Source organism: Ranitomeya variabilis, chromosome 8 (assembly GCF_051348905.1).
Source record: "Ranitomeya variabilis isolate aRanVar5 chromosome 8, aRanVar5.hap1, whole genome shotgun sequence".
Taxonomy (NCBI): Eukaryota; Metazoa; Chordata; class Amphibia; order Anura; family Dendrobatidae; genus Ranitomeya; species Ranitomeya variabilis.
The window spans coordinates 56,648,398-56,667,039 of record NC_135239.1 but is presented as its reverse complement, the minus strand read 5'-3'; the positions used below and the strand labels follow the sequence as shown (position 1 = coordinate 56,667,039).

Below are 18,642 nucleotides of genomic sequence, written 5' to 3'. Positions count from 1 at the left end.
GCGCCCCTGTCTCTGCGGCAGCACCAGCTCTATACTGCCTCAGGGGGACCCCTCACAGGGCCCCCCTTTCCGCTTATAGCCCCACCGCTATCCTGCCTTTAAATCCGGGGGGGTTCGGTTCAGATCCGACAAAACTTCCAAGTCATCTAGACCGTCCCCTTCCAGGGGCAGACAATGCAGATCTCCTCAGTCCCTGACCAGAGAAGGCCTCCTCCCCAGCTCACCACAGCAGGGGACGCCTCAGTGATACACAGGATTCGGAAGGCATCTGTGACTCCGACTCAGACAGGGAGTTCATAATGTTCTTTGAGCTCGTACATAGTGGCCTTCTTATAGGCATGTCTGTCATTCATGTTACGTTCCTCCTACTGCTTTTGCACAAAACTGGAGAAGGCTGACGCTGTCTAGGGGTGTATACTGCAGAGGAGGAGCCACGGTTAATCTTTTTCAGATTATGCATAGTGTCGCCTCCTAGTAGACAGCAGCATACAGCATAACACCCATGGTCCTGTGTCCCCCAATTAGAGGCTAAGAGAGATTTTACGGTGAGTACACAAAAATCTCCTTTTTCGAACTATAAGACGCACCTAGGTTTTAGAGGAGGAAATTGGGGGGGGGGGGGGGACTAAAGAAAAAAATGTGGTCAATTCTGTACTTAATATTTCCTATCCTGTTAGACATGGTCCCCTCATCCCTATCCTGATGCACATGGCTCCTCATCAACATCAATGTATGCATGGCCTCCACATCCCTATCCTGGCAAGAATGATCGCCCTCATCCCTATACTGGTATGCAGGGTCCCCATCTCATCCTAGTATGCGGGGCCCCATCCCTATCCTGGTATGCAGGGCCCCATCTCATCCTAGTATGCATAGCTCCTCAACCCTATCCTGGTAGGAATGGTCTATGTCATCCTTATCCTGGCAGGAATGATCGCCCTCATCCCTATCCTGGTATGCAGGGTCCCCATCTCGTCCAAGTATGCATGGCCTTATCCTTTACCTGTAATGGTTAGCCCCATCCCAGTCCGGATATGCATGGCCCCATCCTGCTGCTGCCGGCGGTCACATGTGCCGATACTTAAGAGAAATGCATATTTTGAATATGTATCGGCACACGTAACCACCGGCTGACACTGCGCACTACTGAAGAGCAATGAATACTCACCTCTCTCTGCGATGAACAGTCCCAGCATGGAGAGAGCACTGAGTATTCCGGCAGCTGCAAGCAGCGCATGACGTCTCTGCCATGCGCTGCTTACAAGCATTAAGCTGCTGCTGGCAACGGAGCAGGACGCTGCGAGGGAGTGCCGGGAAGGTAAGTGTAATGTTTTTGGGTTTTTTTTTAATCTTTTCTAATGGCGCCATGCATACCAGGATAAGGAAAGGATGGGACCAATCCTATCAGGATAAGGATTGAGCCATGCTTACCAGGATGGGGGTGGGAGCCAATCATACCAGAATAAGGATGGGACCAATCCTACCAGGATGCTAAAAAGAAATTAATATTCATTGCCCTCCACGCCCATGGGGATGGAATGAAGTGAAAATTTCTCTTAAGCAGCGGGCACAGGGGTTAGCCGCAGCCGCCGCCTCCTGCCTCTGTGACCCACTACTCCGCCGATGCTGCTCCCCCACCGCAGCTAGAGACGGTTCATTCGGACTATAAGACGCACCTCCAATATTAACCCTCCCAAAGACCAATGTCGCCTCTGCAACAACCGGACAGGAGTGGTACTGTGCAATGTATATATACAGGACAGGAGGAGTGGTACTGTGCAGTGTATATATGCAGGACAGGAAAAGTGATACTGAGCAGCAGTTAACAGTTCCCATCAAACACCAGATCACATACATAGCCAGCAGCATTTGTTTTGGCCAAAATAATTTTTAAGCCGCCACCACGACACGGTAGACACTTTTGTCTAGACCCTATTCTACTCTAACCTATTAAATATAAATATATTTTTATGCATTTTTCTTTAAGGGAATGAGTCCTATACATTTTTATTAAATGACCATTAATACAACATACAAGGGACAAATACTGTCACACCATGACCAGACCACATATTACCACCACATACTGACCTATAATACCACATACAAGGGACAAATGCCGTCACAACATGTCCAGACCACATATTACCATCACATAGTGACCAAATAATACCACATACAAGAAACAAATACCACCATGACCAGACCACATATTACCACCACATAGTGACTGAATACTACAAAACTGATCATTAATAAAAAAAACAGAAAAAAACAATATGAAGTGACATTATACACAGCAACTCTGTATTTACTGTCATTGTACAGGTAATACAGGGATCACCAGTGACATTATACACGGGACCTCTGTATACAGTTTCAGTGAACAGATAATATAGTGATCACTGGTGACATTATACACAGGAGCTCTGTACATAGTATACAGTGTCAGTGTACAGGTAATAGTGATCACTGGTGACATACACAGGAGCTCTGTATATAGTGTACAGTTAATACAGTGATCACCATTGACATTATACACAGGACCTTTGTATACAGTGTTAGTGTACAGATAATATAGTGATCACTGGTGACATTATACACAGGAGCTCTGTACAGAGTATACAATGTATAGTGTCAATGTACAGGTAACACACTGACTAACTAGTGACGACTCTAGCTGAAGTCCTTTATTTTTGCTTTTCTTTTTCATGCAGCGCAGACCGCCATCACTTCTTCCAGCCAGGACTCATCTCTGCATAAAATAAGTTACCTAGAGCCCCACTTCCAGAGCACATTCCCCTCTTTTTCCCTTTAATACACTACACATCTGAATACAGATATGCACCCACCATTAATACTTAATTAGTTATTATGCCACCCACCATTTCAAATATAAATTATAATATGCCACTGAGCCCCTTCTAGCTATACATAGCCACTTTCCCCACCTAATATATAAATTAATGAGCACCTGTACTCTTTCCCTCAATTAATTACCAGTCACTGCATACTCAACGCCCCTCACTATGTACCTCCCTCTCCCCCGATTCATTATATTTACATGCCCCTTCCACCCCAATTCATTGTCATGTCTTCTCACTCCCACCCTCTATTCATTATCAACAGCCCTACCCCCACATTCAATACATCATTTACTCCCCCACCCTCAAAATTCATTATTTGCTCTTTCCACAGATCATTTGCCCTCCCCACCCCCTTCTTCAATTCAATCGCTGTCCCTCTTCCCTCACTCTCAATTCATCATGTGCAGTCTCCCGTCCCCTTCCCCCACTTCATCATGTGCAGTCCCCTTCCCCCACTTCATCATGTGCAGTCCCCTTCCCCCACTTCATCATGTGCAGTCCCCTTCCCCCACTTCATCATGTGCAGTCCCCTTCCCCCACTTCATCATGTGCAGTCCCCTTTACCCTCTGTCATCCTTTGCCGTTCCTTTTAACCCCCACATCATGAGCAGTCCCCCTTTATCCCCCCCTCCACATCATCATGTGCAGTCCCCCTTTAACCCACCTCCCCACATCATCATTTGCAGTCTCCCTTTAACACCCCCCTCTCCACATCATGTGCAATTCCTCCCCCCTCACCCATTTAATTTGTTTTGTACAGAATAAAAGCTTTGTATACTTACCTCAGTCGCTCCCCAGCAGCGCGGCTCTGCCTCCAGCATCCGGTCCGGTACATGTCAGGCATCCTGTTCGCGCCGTCGCGGGCTTTTCAAACTTCTGTATAGGCCCTGGTGCACGCTCTCCTGCTTGTCTGCACTTACGAGGGCCGCTCTCATGAGCTGATGCGGGCCGCCGCAGCCCTGGTCAGCGCGTGCACCGAGAGAATACACTCGCACCAGGGCGTGTGCAGAAGATTTAACCCCTTCCCGACCTGTGACACAGCGTATGCGTCATGAAAGTCGGTGCCAATCCGACCTGTGACGCATATGCTGTGTCACAGAATGATCGCGTCCCTGCAGATCGGGTGAAGGGGTTAACTCCCATTTTACCCGATCTGCAGAGACAGGGGGAGTGGTGCTTCAGCCCAGGGGGGGTGGATTCACCCCCCCGTGGCTACGATCGCTCTGATTGGCTGTTGAAAGTGAAACTGCCAATCAGAGCGATTTGTAATATTTCACCCAAAAAAACGGTGAAATATTACAATCCAGCCATGGCCGATGCTGCAATAGCATCCGCCATGGCTGGAGACCCCGATCTGCCCCCACCCCACCGATCACCTCCCCAGTCGTCCTTTTTGCCCCGATCTCCGTTCCGCTCCCCTCCTCCCTCCTGTCGGCTCCCCCGGTCCTCCTGTCCGCTCCCCAGGTCCTCCGATTTCCCCCCGTGTTCCGATCCCACCCCCCCATACTTACCTAGCACCGATGTCCCTCCCGGTGTCCGGCCGTCTTCTTCATGGGCGCCGCCATCTTGGAAAATGGCGGGCGCATGCGCAGTGCGCCCGCTGAATCTGCCAGCCGGCAGATTCGTTCCTCCACATTTTGGTCGCTGTGATAAGTTCTATCACAGCGATCAAAATAAAAAAAAATAGTAAATAACTCCCCCCCCTTTATCACCCCCATAGGTAGGGACTATAATAAAATACAGAAAATACAATTATTTTTGTTTTTCCATTAGGGTTAGGGGTAGGGTTGCACTTAGGGTTGCACTTAGGGTTGCACTTAGGGATGCACTTAGGGATGCACTTAGGGATGCACTTAGGGATGCACTTAGGGATGCACTTAGGGATGCACTTAGGGTTGCACTTAGGGCTAGGGTTGCACTTAGGGTTGCACTTAGGGTTGCACTTAGGGATGCACTTAGGGATGCACTTAGGGATGCACTTAGGGATGCACTTAGGGATGCACTTAGGGATGCACTTAGGGTTGCACTTAGGGTTGCACTTAGGGATTCACTTAGGGCTAGGGTTGCACTTAGGGATGCACTTAGGGCTAGGGTTGCACTTAGGGATGCACTTAGGGTTGCACTTAGGGCTAGGGATGCACTTAGGGTTGCACTTAGGGATGCACTTAGGGTTGCACTTAGGGATAGGGTTGCACTTAGGGCTAGGGTTGGAATTAGGGTTAGAATTAGGCTATGTGCACATGGTGCAGATTTGGCTGCGGATCCGCAGCGGATTGGTCACTGCGGATTCGTAGCAGTTTTCCATCATGTTTACAGTACCACGTAAACCTATGGAAAACCAAATCCGCTGTGCCCATGGTGCGGAAAATACAGCGCGGAAACACTGCGTTGTATTTTCCGCAGCATGTCAATTCTTTGTGCGGATTTCGCAGCGTTTTACACCTGCTCCATAATAGGAATCCGCAGGTGAAATCCACACAAAAAAACACTGGGAATCTGCGGTAAATCAGCAGGTAAAGCGCAGTGCGTTTTACCTGCAGATTTTTCAAAAACAGTGCGGAAAAATCCGCACACAAATCCGCAACGTGGGCACATAGCCTTAGGGTTAGGGTTGGAATTAGAGTTAGGGTTGGAATTAGGGTTAAGACTAGGGTTAGGGGTGTGTTGGGGTTAGGGTTGGGATTAGGGTTAGGAGTGTGTTGGGGTTAGTGTTGGAGTTAGAATTGAGGGGTTTCCACTGTTTAGGCACATCAGGGGTCTCCAAACGCGACATGGCGCCACCATTGATTCCAGCCAATCTTGCGTTCAAAAAGTCAAATGGTGCGCCCTCCATTCCAAGCCCCGACGTGTGCCCAAACAGTGGTTTACCCCCACATATGGGATACCAGCGTACTCAGGACAAACTGGGCAACAACTATTGGGGTCCATTTTCTCCTGTTACCCTAGCAAAAATAAAAAATTACTTGCTAAAACATAATTTTTGAGGAAAGAACAATTATTTTTTATTTTCACGGCTCTACGTTATAAACTTATGTGAAGCACTTGGGGGTTGAAAGTGCTCACCCCACATCTAGATAAGATCCTTTTCGGGTCTAGTTTCCAAAATGGGGTCACTTGTGGGGTGTTTCTACTGTTTAGGCACATCAGGGGCTCTGCAAATGCAACGTGACGCCCGCAGACCATTCCATCAAAGTCTGCATTTCAAATGTCACTACTTCCCTTCCGAGCCCTGACGTGCGCCCAAACAGTGGTTTACCCCCACATATGAGGTATCAGCGTACTCACAACAAACTGGGCAACAAATATTGGGGTCCAATTTCTCCTGTTACCCTTGTGAAAATAAACAATTGCTTGCTAAAACATCTTTTTTGAGGAAAGAAAAATGATTTTTTATTTTCACGGATCTGCGTTGTAAACTTCTGTGAAGCATTTGGGGGTTGAATGTGCTCACCACACATCTAGATAAGTTCCTTGGGGGGTCTAGTTTCCAAAATGGGGTCACTTGTGGGGGGTTTCTACTGTTTAGGCACATCAGGGGCTCTGCAAACGTAACATGATTCCCACAGACCATTCCATCAAAGTCTGCATTCCAAATCGTCACTACTTCCCTTCCGAGCCCCGCCATGTGCCCAAACAGTGGTTTACCCCCACATATGGGGTATCAGCGTACTCAGGAGAAACTGGAAAACAAATTTTGGGGTCAAATTTTTCCTGTTACCCTTGGGAAAATTAAAAAATTCTGGGCTAAAAAAATATTTTTGAGGAAAGAAAACACATTTATTATTTTCACGGCTCTGCGTTATAAACTTCTGTGAAGCACTTGGGGGTTCAAAGTGCTCACCACACATCTAGATAAGTTCCCTTGGGGGTCTAGTTTCCAAAGTGGGGTCACTTGTGGGGAGTTCCTACTGTTTAGGCACATCAGGGGCTCTGCAAACGCAACGTGACACCCGCAGAGCATTCCATTAAAGTCTGCATTTCAAAACGTCACTACTTCCCTTCCGATCCCCGACGTGTGCCAAAACAGTGATTTACCCCCACATATGGGGTATCAGCGTACTCAGGAGAAACTGCACAACAACTTTTGGGGTCCAATTTCTCCTGTTACCCTTGGGAAAATAAAAAATTGTGGGCTAAAAAATCATTTTTGAGGAAAGAAAAACTTTTTTTTTATTTTCATGGCTCTGCGTTATAAATTTCTGTGAAGCACTTGGGGGTTCAAAGTGCTCACCACACATCTAGATTAGTTCCTTCGGAGGTCTAGTTTCCAAAATGGGGTCACTTGTGCGGGAGATCCAATGTTTAGGCACACAGGGGCTCTCCAAACGCGACATGGTGTCCGCTAATGATTGAAGCTAATTTTCCATTCAAAAAGCCAAATGGCATGCCTTCCCTTCCGAGCCCTGCCGTGCGCCCAAACAGTGGTTTACCCCCACATATGGGGTATCATCGTACTCAGGACAAACTGGACAACAACATTTGGAGTCCAATTTCTCCTATTACCCTTGGGAAAATAAAAAACTCCGGGCTAAAAATCATTTTTGAGGAAAGAAAAATATTTTTTTATTTTCATGGCTCTGCGTTATAAACTTCTGTGAAGCACCTGGGGGTTTTAAGTGCTCACTATGCATCTAGATTAGTTCCTTGGGGGGTCTAGTTTCCAAAATGGGGTGACTTGTAGGGGAGCTCCAATGTTTAGGCACACAGGGGCTCTCCAAACGCGACATGGTGTCCGCTAACGATTGGAGCTAATTTTCCATTCAAAAAGTCAAATGGCGCGCCTTCCCTTCCGAGCCTTACCATGTGCCCAAACAGTAGTTTACCCCCACATATGAGGTATTAGCGTACTCAGGAGAAATTGCCCAACAAATTTTAGGATCCATTTTATCCTGTTGCCCATGTGAAAATGAAAAAATTGAGGCTAAAATAAATTTTGTGTGAAAAAAAAGTACTTTTTCATTTTTACGGATTAATTTGTGAAGCATATGGGGGTATAAAGTGCTCACTATGCTTCTAGATAAGTTCCTTGGGGGGTCTAGTTTCCAAAATGGGGTCACTTGTGGGGGAGCTCCAATGTTTAGGCACACGGGGGCTCTCCAAACGCGACATGGTGTCCGCTAAAGATTGGAGCCAATTTTTCATTCAAAAAGTCAAATTGCGCTCCTTCCCTTCCGAGCCCTGCCGTGCGCCCAAACAGTGGTTTACCCCCACATATGAGGTATCAGCGTACTCAGGACAAATTGGACAACAACATTCGTGGTCCAGTTTCTCCTTTTACCCTTGGGAAAATAAAAAAAAATTCGCTAAAAGATCATTTTTGTGACTAAAAAGTTAAATGTTAATTTTTTCCCTCCATGTTGCTTCTGCTGCTGTGAAACACCTGGAGGGTTAATAAACTTCTTGAATGTGGTTTTGAGCACCTTGAGGGGTGCAGTTTTTAGAATGGTGTCACTTTTGGGTATTTTCAGCCATATAGAACCCTCAAACTGACTTCAAATGTGAGGTGGTCCCTAAAAAAAATGGTTTTGTAAATTTTGTTGTAAAAATGAGAAATCACTAGTCAAATTTTAACCCTTATAACGTCCTAGCAAAAAAAAAATTTGTTTCCAAAATTGTGCTGATGTAAAGTAGACATGTGGGAAATGTTATTTATTAACTATTTTGTGTCACGTAACTCTCTGGTTTAACAGAATAAAAATTCAAAATGTGAAATTTTCAAAATTTTCGCCAAATTTCCGTTTTTTTCACAAATAAACTCAGAAATTATCGACCTAAATTTACCACTAACATGAAGCCCAATATGTCACGAAAAAACAAACTCAGAACCGCAAGGATCCGTTGAAGCGTTCCTGAGTTATTACCTCATAAAGGGACACTGGTCAGAATTGCAAAAAATGGCAAGGTCATTAAGGCCAAAATAGGCTGGGTCATGAAGGGGTTAAAAGGCCGGCGGCCCAACTGGCATTTACCCGCCTGGGCCGATTGTCAATCGGGGCCTGATGCTTTGGCATCTCTATATACTTGTACTGACCTGGAGAATCATATTGCCTGGTCAGTTTTACCATACAGTTGGACAATAAGTGTTTGATGCACTGCTGATTTTGCAATCTTTCCCACATACAAAGACTGGAGAGGTTTGTGATTTTTACCGTAGGTACACTTCAACTGTGTGATACAAAATCTTTAAAAAATCTAATTTTGTCTCACAGTTGAAGTGTACTTTTGGTAAAAATTACAGACCACTCCATTCTTTGGAGGTGGGAAAACGTGCAAAATCGGTACTGTATCTAATATTACTTTTCCCCACTGTATATTGATCATGGTGAATACAAAAACCCAAAAACAATTGTGGAATTCTTCATAGCAAAAGGGCACAAACTAAAAATTGCAAAATCATGAAGGGGTTTCTTCCAAACCTTTTCATGCAGTGTTTCTTCTCTTCTCTGTAAACCTTTGATGTTTAATGCACTTACTGCCATATAGTTGGCTTCACATTTGTATGGCACAGGGATGGTGTGGGCACAGGTGATGGAAATAAGGCTAGGGTTATACTACGGAATGAAAAATCGGTCCAATTTCGTACAGAAAAGTGGAACTTTTTTTTCTTCACTGATCATCCATGTGCAGTCCATATGCAACGTTTGTAAATGAATAAAAGCTGCAGATTAAAAACAAACAAAAAACAGTTCCCTATTTTACGGATTCGCAATAGAACTGTAGAAATCTGTTGCTATAGTGTGACTCTGTATGGCATCTGATTTTTAATTTTCTTCCCTCACACCCATACATTTGGATGGGTGAGTCTCATTAGACTTCCGGAGGAAAATCTGGCATGCTGTGTTTCTTCTTTTTTTTTATTTTTTTTTTTTTTGCACCATCTCCAATCACCATTTTACATCTTCTTTACACCAAATTGGTCTGAAATTAAAAAAAAAAAGTTAATCTGCATTGCCTAATTGAATAAAAATAGTCGTTGGAACGAGCCCTTAAATAAGACAATGTACTAGAGATAAGCTAAAAGGACCCTGATCCTGCTGCCATGTCTTGTTATTGGGTGACTAGGAGTCCCAGTAACGTCTTGCCTGCCAGAATTCCCTGGGCCTAAAAAAAATATCAGAAGATGAGCCTAGGATTCTGCCACATAGGAGGCGGTTTGCAGGGGCTACTGATGTGGCCGCTGGATCAGAGTCCTGTAAAATCACTCATCTCTATTTACATATTTAATGAGTGTATTTCTAACACTATTTAGGCCTATTGAATTGTTTATACTCCGCGTATTTAATTTGCTGCAAATTATAGTCAAGATCTGACACCGGTGCAGGTGCAAGAGTTTCTGCTCGACTGCTAACCCTTCAAATGCCAGGGCTAATAGCGACAGTGGTTAGACAGAGGGAGGGAGCTCTTTTCCATCTTTGTGAATATAAAAAGTTATAGCTCTTGGAATACGTTGATGAGAAAAAAAACATTAAGTCTCAAAATAGCTGCATTTTCAACAAGTAAATTAGTAGTAAAATCTGGTTATAAATAACGCTGTTTCATGACAAGAGAAACAAAGGGACTTTGTAATACAAAAATGTTGTGCAGTATTTTCCAGTTCTCTAATTGCAACCAGCAACATGACAAACAAATGTTTTCATTTTAGCTGCTATTGCTACGCCCATGGACATGTAAAAGCACTTTTTGCTAAAATGGTTTAGATTTGTATTTGTTTTATCCAAATTCTATGGTTGCTATTGACTGTAAGGGGTTAAATAGCCATTGATGGTGCTGCCACCAATGATGGCTGTGGAGCTGAGCTGCTGTGATGGCGTCACACCTCTCCTATGCCGCACAATCACCTGGACGTCCATTCACGGCAACAAAGGATGTCCCAGTAAGTCCAATGTTGGGAATGGGTCAAAAAATTAAATTGTTTTTTTCTGCATGTACTGATATATTTATGTACAGGTTCTATCAATGATTTAATCTTTTACATTATTTTACAGAACATAAAGCAGTCCAAGATAACAGACGCAGCATCCAGGAAATTGGCCGTCCGAAAGCCTGTTACTACAAAGAACACAAGTGGAGTGGTGGCCAAAAAAGCTGTCAGTACTTGCCCAAGTGGCCAGACCTGTGACTGTTATGCAAGAGATCAAGTCTGCATGATTTGCCTTGCAAGGTAATGTACCGTGCCTGTGAAACCATGTGTTACAGTAACTTGTATGGCCATTTTTGACAATTAAAACTGATTATAATTCTTAATGGACAAATATATACTCTAGTATATGGCATTGTTGGAGCAAGTTATAGCAAATGGCATATTCTATCTATAGGGGTAATCAAATTGTGGCAAATAACTTTAGGCACTTTTCCAATATTTCAGTTTCTCATGGTTTCCAAGATCTTTGCTTGCAATCGCTTAATAAAAACCTTCATAGTTTACTAGGCCTGTGCACATTAGTAATTCCTAGGACAAACCATGGCAACACATTGGCGCCCCTTGATCACTTTAAGAGGGGGATTTAGGCTTTGAGCTGACATCCCTCCTTGGCTGCACTACTTAAAGGGGATATCCGGGACTTTAAAGAAAAAAAAAAAAAAAAGTGCCTAAGCATTAACTAGCATGTTGTTGTTACCTACCTGCCTGTTGAGCACCGGCACTGAGCGGTTACAGACTTCTGCTGATGTTACGTCGACAGAGCAGCAGTTTCTTTTCCTGTTGAGAGGGTGAAACTACTGGTGTTATACTGATTGACAGCAGGCTCCCCACTTCCTAATTGGAGGAAGCCGGCTGTCAATCAGCATGACACCATTAGTCCTGCCCTGTCAACAGGAAGGGACACCTTTTTGCTCTGTTGACAAAGAGCAGCTGAATCTCCAGCAGGAGCGGTCAATGACCAGCAAGCGGGTACAATAGGCAAATAGTTGCCTCAGGCATCAGCTTACGAATTACAGCAAAAAAAGCTGCATTGTTTATGCGCATGCGTTTGATATTCCCAGGAGGGCGTGTCTCAAAACAGTTCCTGGACGTGCGCAGTCCGAAGTACACAAGCGAATCGAACGCATGCGTACGCATGTCCTTGTGTACCACTGCATTCCCATAGACAGTAATGCGTTTTTTTTACGAACTCAATCCGCAGTCATATGCATGGCTGTGCATAATTGACGCCTCAAAAAATGCAACATGTTGCGTTCTCCGGATATCGCCGCACACTGCAAAATGACGCATCTGCATGCAAACGCATGTCCCTGTGTACACCATGTTAAAGATATGGACTCATGCGGATCAAACGCTGCGCACAGATAAGCAAATGTGAACCCAGCCTCAGTTAACAATTACATTCTTGTTAGTGCTTAGGCACTTTTTTCTTTTTTTTCCCCCAAGTCTCGGATATCCCTTTTAAATGTTGCTGTAAGAGATTGGAAATCTCCTGAACACACTCCATACCTGCACCTAACGTAGGACATAGATACACGTCCCATGTCAGGAAAGTGGTAAAGGGGATTTCTATAAATGATGCTCAGGTGACACATAAACAAAATGTTACACAACTTAAAATCTACTTTTGCATTTCAATTTCTCACCATTTTTCCGATGTTTGCGGTCAGTGATTGGACTCTCGTGTTTACACGCAGGCTGCATACCAGTACATGGCTGGCCTTGCTTTGAGCTCAGAAGTGGATACATTTGTATCCTAGCTATAAAACACTGGAACTGATACAATGTGGCACACTACTGTACCAGGGTGGATTGATTTAAATCACGCCGATTTAAATCACGATTTAAATCAAAAGATTTTTTTCTATTTAAATCGGATCGATTTAAATCATGATTTTAATCATGATTTAAATCACTGATTTAAATCAAAAGGTTTTTTTTAATATAAATCACGATTAAAATGAGAAGTGAGAGCAGTGCGCATGTGCGCCCATAGTTACACGGACGAAACTAGGGGCAACGATCTAACGCCAGGGTGAGGGGGGGACCCCAAAGTAAGTAAAAATCTTTTTTGTTTTACTATATGGCAATAGGTAGGTGTTTAAAAGCAGCATGTCTTAATTGTATAAACTATTAATAGCCTCCACATTTTGTTCATACTGCCCCTTTAATTCCACACTTCTAGCTTGGTTTCACTTTTGGTTTAGTTTCTTTTTCCATTCAGTTGACATGCCCAAACTTGTTGGATAGTCAGCATCCTACAGAAACCTCTGGAAGAGCATGGCATTGTGAATGTTACACATATACAGCCTTTATTCTACTGAGTTAAACAACTCAGCTTTATCTCATGATGGAAGAACCTTTGGATGGTAAAATATTTTCCTCAAAAAGCAGTTTATTGAAAAAAATCCGATTTAAATCAAAAAAATCAGATTTAAATCAAAAAAATCAGATTTTTTTGATTTTTTTTTTTAAAAACATTGATTTTTATCCACCCTGTACTGTACACATTTGTCTAGCTGATGTATCTTGCTCTCATTTCCTTGGTGTGATGCAGCTGTAACCTCTTTGGTGCAGGAATTGATATAAATTGTACATGTGGGGGGTTGAATTAACTATTTGAGACTTACAACCTCTGCAATAAATTGAATGCAGTTTTTTCTTTGATAGATACACATTCATGTGCTACCACAAATATTAACATAGACATTCTTGTCGTTGTATTCTTACTATTATTCTGCCTGACATCAGTTTGTTTTATTTTCTCTCTTCATATTAAGAATCAGACAAGTTGCGCCAAGAGCTGGCACACCCGGCTTTCGTGCCCCAGAAGTGTTAACAAAGTGCATGAATCAAACTACAGGTAAGCTACATATACAGAGTTATATATGGTTTTTTTATATCCTTTTCCGCTACTGTTGTTCAAAGATTCCTACTTTTAGACAAGGGTGTTTTTTTTTTGTTTGTTTTTGTTTTTTTAAGATGCAAAAGTATATTGTAAGATTTTTGCATGCTGCTTTATTTGAACTACTCCGTATCAAAGTACGGTAATCATTCTCAAGTATTGACTATTTACTGTGATGTAGAAGAACCCCTGCGTTAGTGTATGATGCTTCCCTTGAGCAGCGGTTGTGAGTCTACCTGGCAGCTTAGGAGAGCAAGAAGAGTTTCCACAGTCCATGGTAACTCCCCAGTGACATGGTCCGGACCTGGGTGACTTTTATAAGAGCCCAGGAGGCCTATACAATTAGTAGTTTTTGTTTTTTGCTGCTTTCAATATTGTCTATGGCATCTTGATTGTTAAGAGTGTGGGGGCTCTCTCTTTATCCTAATTGGCCCCCTGAGATCATGATTGGTCCTGATGTCTGCCATGGCACATTAGCGTTTCAGTCCGCAGCGTGGTGCTGCGGACTTCTTTCCTTAAGCTCCACCTACTTCTGCATGCATCCTGCATACCTATCTTTAACATTGTGTACGCAGGGACATGCGTTGTATGTGGATGCGTCCGCGTGCGTCGTTATCAGTGTAAACAAACTTGCTTGGAGAACCCTGTTTCCAGGTAATTTTTTTTTATTTTTTTTACTGTTTCTCATTTGCAATTTTTCCCCATTTTCCAGTAGACTATATGGTAAAATGAATGGTGTCACTCACTACTACAACTCGTCTTACAAAACCCAAGCCGCCGTGTGTCTTTGTTGATTGAGAAATACAAAAAAAAAGTTATGGCTCTTGGAAGAAGTGGAGGGGAAAAAAAATTGGTTGCAGAGGCGAGTTGGTAATAGTCATGTACTTTAGTGTTACTTTTGGAGTATTTGTGCTTGTCTGATCGTTAAGGCTACATTTACACTTGTGTTATGTCCTGTTTTTAGGAACAGGCAAACCATTCATGTGCAAAATGCATCTTTTACAGGACGGATACATGCGGTAGTAGAGGGGCCACATTGATTATTATGGGGTCCGTTTGGATTCTGTTAAGTGTCTTGTTTTTAGAACAGAAATAAGTTCTGCATGATGCATTTTTTCACAGGGGTTAATGAGAGAGATTACTTTACTATAACGGGGTGAGACAACAGACTATAGGGTTATTAGTGTTATGTATACTTGCTTGGCATGGTGTTTTTCCTTTGTTCTAATTTCTTATAGTAGTACGTAGAATAATTACCACAGAAATCTAAGTGCAAAGGGGGAAATGGTTGGTGTATGGACAGGTATGAATGCCCAAGATTAGAGACTTGGAAAGATGAGAAGAAAACTTCTGATATGGCTTGCGCATAGATGAGTCGCACATGATGATATTTAGAAACCCTGTTACATGAGGAAAAAAGGCTGATGTCTACAGCACATAATATCACCAGATGTGCATGGACAACAATCTATACATTGTACAGTGTCACCCTTTTCTTAGCTATATTACACCTTATAGCTCTGTTCACACATTGCGTGTTTGGTCGTTTCAGCGCACTGTTTTTTCGTGACTGGATTGGAAAACTTCTGCATTTTATAAGTCTGTAGTATGTCAATTTTTTGTTGTTGTGTTTTTTTTGTTTTTTGTTGTTTTTTTTTGTACCCATAGAAAACAATAACAGTAAGGAAATGCTGCAAAAAAAAAGTAACTGGGTTTTTGCTGCATTTTTGGTGAATAAAGCTGAGTTTATTAAATATGAACTGTAGACAAATGACATACAAAAAAAGCCTGCCAAACCGGCTTTTTGTAAGCGAATGGGTTTTGCCTGCAGTAAAGAAAACCGCTGCAAAACTCACAATGTGTGAACCTAGACTATTATTGGCTTTCAACCAAGACTTCTGATATTTTTTGCTTACACGCTGTATTCATACTTTTTTGATCCTCAGCTGCAAATGCTCGGATTTCTGCAACAAACATGTCCTTTGAGGTATTGCTGGACAAGATTTTTGTGACCTGCTATAACTTTTGTGACCAGATGACTTTGGTTATAGCAGGGGACCTAATGGGTAATGCTTTCTTGTGAGTCTTTGGCAAAATGGAAGTCTCTCTAACAACCTAAAATTGTCTAAGACTAGATAGATATGGCAGAAGGAGAGATTGTAAGCGTTAAGCACCTTGGTGGAGAATGTGAGAGATGGCAGTGCAATAAGATGTCCTCGGTGCATTAGTATAAAATCCAACTTTAGTCCCAAAAGACAATTAAAAGAGCTCTTGACATAGTAATAAATTAGCTCGTTCTGAAAGATGCAGCAATATTCTTGTCCTCCAACATTTTATAATTAATACAATATTTGCTCATATACACAAGCAGGGAAAAGCTGACATGCGTCACTTGAGAACTGGTTGGAATAATTTGCTATTTGGGCTCCTTATGGAAACGTTTAACCTCTCCATCTTGTTCCAGGAAAAAACACAAGAATTGTATAGTGGTGCTGCACTCACGGTCATGTGAATTGCTAATTGTCTAAAAATGTTAGACTAATAAAAGTCATTATTTAACAGTTGTGAAAGAACAAACATGTAATAAACAGTTAAAGGCTATGTTCACACGTTCAGGATTTCCATCCTTTTTTTTTCCTGACTGAATCTGCAGGTCTCTGCAGAAAACGCAGGTGCGTTTTTTGGTGCGTTTTTGGTGCGTTTTTTGGTGCGTTTTTTAGTGCGGTTTTTTGTGCGTTTTGTATGCAGTTTTCTCTGCAAATTGTCTGTGTTTGACACAAATAAAGCTTTAACTGCAGTGGGGGAAAAAAAAAAAAGAAATGATGTCATTTCCTTGGCCAACCCTTTTCTTCTTCCATCCTCCATTTTGGGACTAAACACCAAAATGAGTGGACGTGTTTTGAATGACAGCGCTCCGCGTTTTGCGCCGCATGCGTCACTGCAGCGCACGCATCCGGGCGCAGAGGACGCAGCAAGTTGCATTTTTGCTGCGTCCAAAATCAATCAAAAAAAGGACGCATGCGGCGCAAAACGCAGCGTTGTGCATGCGTTTTGCTGCGTTTTACTTTGCGTTGTGTGTTGCGTCGCCGACGCTGCGGCGCACAACGCAAATGTGAACATAGCCTAAGTGCCACGTATTTCAGTGCCACGTGCCACGTATTTAAGTGCCACGTATTTAAGTGCCACGTATTTAAGTGCCACGTATTTAAGTGCCACGTATTTCAGTGCCACGTATTTCAGTGCCACGTATTTCAGTGCCACGTATTTCAGTGCCACGTATTTCAGTGCCACGTATTTCAGTGCCACGTATCACGTATTTTAGTGCCACGTGCCACGTATTTTAGTGCCACGTGCCACGTATTTAAGTGCCACGTATCTCAGTGCCACGTATTTAAGTGCCACGTGCCACATATTTCAGTGCCACGTGCCACGTATTTCAGTGCCACGTATTTAAGTGCCACGTATTTCAGTGCCACGTGCCACGTATTTCAGTGCCACGTGCCACGTATTTCAGTGCCACGTATTTAAGTGCCACGTGCCACGTATTTAAGTGCCACGTGCCACATATTTCAGTGCCACGTATTTCAGTGCCACGTGCCACGTATTTAAGTGCCACGTATCACGTATTTCAGTGCCACGTATTTAAGTGCCACGTGCCACGTATTTAAGTGACACGTATCATGTATTTAAGTGACACGTATCACGTATAAGTGACACGTGTCACGTATTTAAGTGACACGTATCACGTATAAGTGACACGTGTCACGTATTTAAGTGCCACGTATTTAAGTGCCACGTATCCCACGAAGATTTTCCATGGAGAACAGACACATCCAGAGATATGTCTGCTCTCCACGGATGCAGCAACACACTGACAGGAGCCATAGTTCCTGTCGGTGTGTCACTGCGCATGCGCGAGCGAGTTTACCGGCGGTCATTGACCCCGGCACTCTCGCTTAACGGCAGTGCTGCGTGGGAAAGTTCAACGCAGCTGTACTGCTGTTAACCGAGACGCCGGAGCCATTGAACTCCGGAACAGTATGCGATACACTGCTAGGAGCTTCGCTCCTGGCAGTGTATCGCCGGAGAGCAGCCGATCGGCGTGGGACACTCGTTTTATGGATTCTGCGGACAGGGAGTATGGATTTGGTTTATTATTTTGCGATTTTTTCCTGGAGGATCGAGGGCTTCGCCTACAAGTGTGCTGTTGGTGAGTATATACTGTGTTATGTGTTGTATGTACTGTACTGTGTGTCATGTATGTGTATTGTGTGTAGGTGTTTGGTGTAACTTTACCATTGTGCTAAGTCGCCGGACACAGGGACAACTCTCCCATCCTAATACCGGATGGGAGTAGTAGTCCATACGGCGACTTAGCACAATGGTGGCACTAGCGTCGCATGGGGACACGCACACACGCACACATACACAGACACACATACCAAATCAATCAAACGGCCGACACGATCCCCATGCGACGGTGTGCCTCCATGTCTCTCCGCCCACGCACTTCCGGCCCCGCACTTCCGCCGGCTTCCCCGCACTTCCGGCTGCAGCGGTTCTGCACAACAAACCGCAGTAAAACCCGCAGATATATTTTTGATCTGCGGGTTTTACTGCGATTTTGACCTCACAATGGAGGTCTATGGGTGCAGAACCGCTGCGGTTCAGGAAGAAGAATTGACATGCTCCTTCTTTTTTCCGGGAGCTATTCAGCACGGCTTTTTTTTTAAATTTCCGGACCATGTGCACAGTGTGTCCTGTTTTCCATAGGGTACAGTGTACTGTACCCTGCATGGAAAACAGCTGCGGAACCGCAGCGGCAAAACCGCCGCGGTTCCGCGGTAAAAAACGCACTGTGTGAACATGGCCAAAAGGTTTGTCCAGAATTTGGATAACATGGCTGAGTACGTCCTTCCTAAAACAGTGCCACACCTGTCTACAGGTTG

The 18,642-nt window shown here is 43.7% G+C and overlaps 1 protein-coding gene across 2 annotated transcripts in view; it reads left to right on the top strand.

Annotated features, from left to right (window-relative positions):
- CDC7 (cell division cycle 7) overlaps positions 1-18,642 on the top strand; it is a 76,607-nt gene that overhangs the window by 33,766 nt on the left and 24,199 nt on the right. For both annotated transcript variants that reach the window (XM_077278326.1, XM_077278325.1), the window contains exons 8-9: positions 10,853-11,028; positions 13,569-13,651. In XM_077278326.1, coding sequence (XP_077134441.1) covers positions 10,853-11,028; positions 13,569-13,651 — 259 coding nt within the window. The remainder of the gene's footprint in view (positions 1-10,852; positions 11,029-13,568; positions 13,652-18,642) is intronic.